Source organism: Sinocyclocheilus anshuiensis, unplaced genomic scaffold, assembly GCF_001515605.1.
Source record: "Sinocyclocheilus anshuiensis isolate Anshui unplaced genomic scaffold, SAMN03320099.WGS_v1.1 scaffold1743, whole genome shotgun sequence".
Taxonomy (NCBI): Eukaryota; Metazoa; Chordata; class Actinopteri; order Cypriniformes; family Cyprinidae; genus Sinocyclocheilus; species Sinocyclocheilus anshuiensis.
This window is the reverse complement of record NW_015552662.1, coordinates 70,026-76,948: the sequence shown is the minus strand read 5'-3', so window position 1 is coordinate 76,948 and position 6,923 is coordinate 70,026. Positions and strand designations below refer to the sequence as shown.

Here is a 6,923-nt window from a genome sequence, read left to right as displayed (position 1 = left end):
TAATTCTAATTTTTATAATATTTAAGTACAAAATTCGAATTTAGTTTTTCAGCCATTTTGACAGCCCTAAACTGAACACACCTATATAGTTGATTGGTGACGAACATGATGCACGGCAACAACTCACTGTGTAATACAGCGTATAGAATGCAGTTATATGCCCCTAAAATTCAAGATATTAAGGAAAAAACACCCCTGTATGAGACTTTGTCTCATATTTATATCTTATGAATGATATAGTTAAGCAATATCACAAGAGCAACAAGTGCAATATCACCCGAGTGCTGTTTTTGTCCCTAATAGCATAAGTGCAAATGTGATGTTGCTTTTATACAACATTTCAATAAATAATAACTTAATATTGCGTTATATTTTAGACACAATTAGGTTCAAATTAAAATTTGAACACATTCATTTTTTTCTTCTCGAAATTAATTCGTTATATTAACGTGTTAAATTGACAGCCCAAAAATAAACACTTCAGTAAGCCTGTATGTATTGGCAACGAATGAATGAGAGAAATACCTTTAACTGACAGGGCATCAACGTGCTCACTCACCCTTGTCGTGGTGGTGCCAGCCTCCGGTGTAGTAATCGTGCAACACATGAGGAGAGCTCCAGGTGTCCAGAAGGTAGTCCACCTGATGCTGCTTCCTCCAGGTCAGACTCTGACAAAGGATCTCTCGTGCCTTATCTATGTTGAAGTCCCGTGCACGCAGGAACCTTAGAATATGCTCATCTTTTGGGATCTAAGAAGACAGGAGGATCAACAACTAAGCTAGACAGGTTGGTTTCTAGACTGCTACTGACAAAATGTGACCAGATCATAAACTTGATCATTAGTGAATTGTTTGAATACATGTCGCTATGCTTAAAAAAAAAAATGTATGCCCTTATTACAGAAATGAAGCCTTTTTTTTTTACATAAATAATACACAACTAATGTATTAAATTTATGGCTCTAATAATTAGAGTAATAATTATTAGATGGCTAATATCTCTCTCTCTCTCTCTCTATACATATACCTATGCATTAATAACAAGGATAAACCATCTGGTTTATCATACATACACAGTCAAAGTTATCAGCCAATGCCAATAATCTCATAATGTCCACATATCAGCGGATTAATCACACATGCCAATAGATATTGATCCTTCTGAATGAAAATTAGAAAATTAGAAATGTGTGTGCGCATTTCACCTTGCCCTTGTGTGTCTCCTGCAACCAGCAGCGCAGGCGAATCAGACAGCTCTCCTGAAGGGGTGTGAGGTCACCCAGATAACGTTTGATGTAGTCTGCATCCAGTTTATCTAAACATAGACTGAAACAATTTACATCTAGCACATCTTAAATAAACAATGTTTATATGAAACGTTAAAGGTATAGTTCACCAAAAAATTCAGTCATTAATTACTCAACCATCGTTCCAAACCCGTAAGACCTTTGTTCATTTTTGGAACACAAATTAAGATATTGTTTATGAAATCTGAGCGCTTTCTGACCCTGCATAGACGGCAACGGAACTACCACGTTTAAGGCCCAAAAACGTAGTAAGGACATCATTAAAATAGTCCATATGATATCAGTGGTTCAACCTTAAATTTATGAAGCTACAAGAATACTTTTTCTGCGCAAAGAAAACAAAAATAACGACTTCATTCAACGTTTTCTTCTCTTCCGGGAAGAAATCTTTGTGCCATTCACGAGAGTACCACAACGGAAGCGTGTACATTCCTCTGCTTGTAAACAAGGTGCAGCACATGTGTGTTTCTACATTAGAACACCGGCTCCTGTGTCAGCAGCACCACACGCATGCATCGCAGTACTCTTGTGAATGTGCAGTGGAGATTGACACGGAAGAGAAGAATTGTTGAATAAAGTCAACACACAAAAAGTATTCTTGTAGCTTCATAACATTACGGTTAAACCACTAATGTCATATGGACTATTTTAACAACGTCCTTACTACATTTCTGGGCCTTGAATGTGCTAGTTCTATTGCTGTCTATGCAAGGTCAGAAAGCTCTCAGATTTTATCAAAAATTAAAAAAGGTCAGAGTGGCAACAGTGTTGGTACTAACCGTCTGGACTGGCTACAAGGGCGTCGTTCAGGCTGCCCAGAGGACTGCTGCCCTCTTTACACACTTGAATCTCATTCATGCTCTCAGGAGGGGCTTCAATGGTGATTGTGGGAGTGATAGGCAATGCAGGGATAACAACTGGCACCATGGGCTTTGTGTGTGATGGTGGGCAAGGGCTCCACCGAGGTACGCAAGTTATACCTTCTTCCTCTAGCTCCCTCAGGTAGTATTCAATAATCTCCTTACCCTATAGAGAAATAAAAACACATCACTCAATTTTCACTACTTATTTTTTTTTTTTAGATGATAAATACACATGCATTTTTATGGGAGACAACATAGACTTTCTGTGAATTACAATACACAAACTGTCTTCGTAATTCGGAGGAAAAAACACTAACATAACATCTCTCCATTAAAGACATGACAGTTCTGAAATTGGAATTTATCTGATTACTGAAACGTATAAAATCTTTAAAAGAAAAAAAAAAACTAAGAGAGACCTCTCGTGAGTTTTTAAATTCTGACCTTTCAGTTAATTGACTTAAAACTGAAACTGTAATGCAAATTGTTATGGATTATTTATAGCATGCGATTAAATAGCATGTGTTCTCGCCATCTCTCATGCTGTTAATTGTAACCAGTGTGACACCAGCATTAAAATACCTCTACGCCAGTCTACAGCAGAGACAGTTATAACCTAAAAGTTATAGTTTTTAAGTTATAACCTAAAAACTGTTTAGGGCTGCACCCTAATAGTCGACTAAACGTTAAGTTGACTAAAATTTTATTAGTTGGTTATTCACAGAAAAAACTGTCCATGACAGATAGATTGTTAAAATTAAATATTAAATATGCTGGTATATATCTAGTAATTATATGCTAGATATAATTACATTATATCTAGCAGAAAATCCAAAAATTGCATCATTCATTGACCTCAAATATGGCTTATCATTGAAACATTTAAGTAGTAGCAACTTTACACAGCCATTTGCTCTAATGTTACACTAGATAAATGTGCTTTATTAGGTACATATCCAAGTGTTTGTGCGGAGTGTGGAAGGTGTTAGCACTCTTACTGCATGACATGGAGGCACCGGCGCAATCACTGGCATTTTTTCCTAATAACAGTGGAAAAAACTTAAAATATGCTGTCATTTTTGCTCATACAGATAAGAGTAATAAATAATTCAAAACTGTCAAGGGATTTATTTTATTTTTATACACTCACAATATCAAGATGATCTTGAAATGTCTACTTTAAAATTAACCAAATTAAAGGGGTCATGAACTGAGAAACCAAAATTCCCTTGATCTTTTGACATAAGAGGTCATTGTACTATAAAAATTTCCTTAAAGTTTCAGAACTCAAAACTTTCTCGTTAGTCTAAAAACAGCTTATACTGAAGCCAGTCTGCCTAAATGACAGCTTGTGGAATGTACCACTCTATGATGTAATAGTGTGGCTAAACACCACCTCCGCAGAAGATCAACGCCTGCTTCTACATCACTGCCTGTTTAGCCCTGCCCACCGATTCACACATGTAGTGTGTTTACGAGAGAGGTGAACGCAGATCTACGCCGAAACCAAACAATAAAGATGGCTCTGAAGACAAGACAAGTGTCTTTCAGTGCCAAGTTGTAGAAAAACAGTATTTGCATTGCCTTCCTTCTGATCCCAACGTTAGAAAAGAGTGGATGAACTTTTTTTTTTATGATGTTCCAGGCCACGTCAGTAAGAACTTTGTCCTACAGTATGTTCACTTAATTTTACTGCGGACAATGCGGAGAAGATCTTGTTTACATCAAAACCGAAACCAAGCTGTTCACACAGAACGCATATTTCGCGCATCTATTACTGTTGCACTCGCGTCTCGCACAAAGGAGCCGCATGTTTAGAAAGCCATGTAAAATTAATGCAAGTTTAACTTTGAAAAAAAAACATATACTGAGACTTTATGGTGGGTTTTTCCCCCCCGTCCCACTGCATCTCGTGTTTTTAAATGAAAAATGTAAAGATGGCTCTGAAGACAAGACAAGTGTCTTTCAGTGCCAAGTTGTAGAAAAACAGTATTTGCATTGCCTTCCTTCTGATCCCAACGTTAGAAAAGAGTGGATGAACTTTTTTTTTTATGATGTTCCAGGCCACGTCAGTAAGAACTTTGTCCTACAGTATGTTCACTTAATTTTACTGCGGATTCGTTTACAAACAAGGCACAATTCGACTCAGGATATTCAGAAAGATGATAAAGACGATGCTGTGCCGACTATATTGGATCCGTCACAACACAAAAGCTTTTACATGATCACTATTGCTTTGTCTGTTAAACAGATTGTTTGATATGAGTATTTATGCGTTTTAAACTAAATCACAGCAGTGAAGGATGTAGTCTGTCAAACATACACAGCTGTTAGTCAATCATAGCAGAGGGTGTTTACTTCCAAGTCTACAATCCACCTGTACTGTCCACTGTACTACGGAGATGGGGAATCAGCATCCACTTCATCTTTGCAGCCGACACACTGACTGGGAAAACACTAGTTTATTAAAAAATAATTACAATATCTCCTTGCTATTTTTCTAAACAAAGCTACTACTTTTAGGAATAGGCTATATATTAAAGGCTTACTATAAGTTTAGTTCCCCAGCCCCCAGTATATATTTATTTAATTAAATTAATGTAATGCCCGCGTTAATTGCGTTTTGGTCTCGTACTGTATCGCATACCTTGTCAGTGTCGTGCGCTTGCTTAGCCCTTTGTTGTGATAAACAGTAAAGTGTGTTTAAGCACTAGCAAAAGACAGTGTAAAGAAATACTCTTTGAGAGAAGCAGTCAATCAGTGGAAGTTAAAAGCAGATCGTAAGTGTATTTATTTCTTGTCTCATTAGTGTTTAGCGCAGTTGTCGTTGCTAGGAGACGCTTGTTTTGTTTACTGTGTTGAGACAAGCTGAAGTTAAGTTTGGTCTCGTACTGTATCGCATACCTTGTCAGTGTCGTGCGCTTGCTTAGCCCTTTGTTGTGATAAACAGTAAAGGTCTACCATGCGACTCCACAGTGCAGGGACACAGACAAGGGACATAAGTATGGCTTTTGACTCAACCTCTTTTTTTCTTTCTTTTTTTTTTACACCTTTCTTCACTTGTTTCAGTTTTTATGACTAACTCTTACTATGTGTTTCCATATCCCTACTATTACTACTACTCGCAAACCACGCATCACACACAATTGGCAGCGCAATCCTAACAACCTGTGCACTTTGCTTATGTCTGCTAATACATTACTTTCTTTTTCTATTGGTCTCTGGAATTGACAGTCTGCAGTAAACAAAGCAGATTTCATTATATCTATTTCTAGTCATTCAAGACTAAACCTCATGGCCCTGACAGAGACATGGATCAAACCAGAGGATACTGTTACTCCTGCAGCACTCTCCAATAATTTCTCATTTTCCCACACTCCCCGTCTAACTGGAAGAGGTGGAGGTACTGGTCTGCTTATCTCTAATGATTGGAAATGTATTCCTTTACCTTCTCTGGGTATTAGCATGTCCTTTGAATCACATTCAGTCACTATTACCCACCCTCTTAACATCCATTTTGTAGTTGTTTATACATGGTTCCTGACACAACACATACCCCTCCACATGTCATCTTTCGACGTGGCCGTACCACCCCTTTGGCCCCTTGGCTGACTGATGTTCTCCGCGAGCATCATTCTAAGCTCAGGGATGCTGAAAGGTTGTGGCGCAAATCAAAAAATACTACTGACCTTAACGTGTATCAGTCACTCCTCTCTTCCTTCTCTGCTAATGTCTCCACTGCTAAAAGGACATACTATCATAAAGTTAACCATTTGTCTAACTCTCACATGCTCTTTAAAACATTTTCCTCCAGATTTGCTTTATTCAACATCAAGAAGATCAGGCCCTTTCTTTCGGAACATGCTTCACAACTTTTTGTTCAAGCTCTTGTTCTGTCCAGGCTGAACTACTGCAATGCTCTCTTGGCAGGTCTTCCAGCCAGTTCTATCAAACCTTTACAATTAATCCAGAACGGGGCAGCAAGATTACTTTTTAATGAGCCGAAAAGAATGCACGTCACATCTCTGTTTATCAGTTTGCACTAGCTACCAATAGCTGCTCGCATAAAATTCAAGGCATTGATGTTTACCTACAAAACCACCACTGGCTCTGCACCCCTGCTCTTTTGTTGATTTTGATTGCTTCCATTGTCCTCATTTGTAAGTCACTTTGGATAAAAGCGTCTGTTAAATGTCTAAATGTAAATGTAAAAAAAATTATGCATTATTAATGGAGTTGTTTTATGCTGCATTCCAGACATTTTAATTTTTCCCAACTCCTTCTGTCAGGTAATCAGAGGCGGAGAACACGGATGTAAGTATAGATTGGTTTCAACGGCAACAACATAAACAAACGTTACTGTGAATGCATGCTTTTGTGGCCAAAAGCTTTCCTACCTGTCTGTCAACGTATGAATTAGCATACCTCTGCGCACCCTGTTCGCGCAGACAGGATACGTCAATAGCGCGTTCACGCACGCTGCGCAGACAGAGAGAAAATGGCAGACAAACATCAACAACCCGATCTTCCTTCCTGGTATTGTAGTACATTTACTAACTGTAATTTAAAAAGGTTTCTCACCGGTGACTACACAGTGTTCTTTGCTCCCTACTCCCTGAGCAGGGGAAATCCATCGAAGTTTACTTCACTTCAGAACATTCATTCACGGATTTGCGCTTCGCAGCGTCTTCACACACAGACACAATTTGATAGAGAAGTGTGAAGTGTGACATAATATATCTCTGTAATTAAAT

At 38.2% G+C, this 6,923-nt stretch overlaps 1 protein-coding gene across 1 annotated transcript in view; it reads right to left on the bottom strand.

The window, feature by feature from the left end:
- Positions 1 to 6,923, bottom strand: part of LOC107667296 (SEC14-like protein 1) — a 93,441-nt gene that overhangs the window by 24,351 nt on the left and 62,167 nt on the right. The window contains exons 4-6 of the mRNA XM_016458939.1: positions 2,086 to 2,332; positions 1,205 to 1,314; positions 560 to 749 (exon numbers count right to left, since the gene is read on the bottom strand). Of these exons, the coding sequence (XP_016314425.1) occupies positions 560 to 749; positions 1,205 to 1,314; positions 2,086 to 2,332 (547 nt within the window). The remainder of the gene's footprint in view (positions 1 to 559; positions 750 to 1,204; positions 1,315 to 2,085; positions 2,333 to 6,923) is intronic.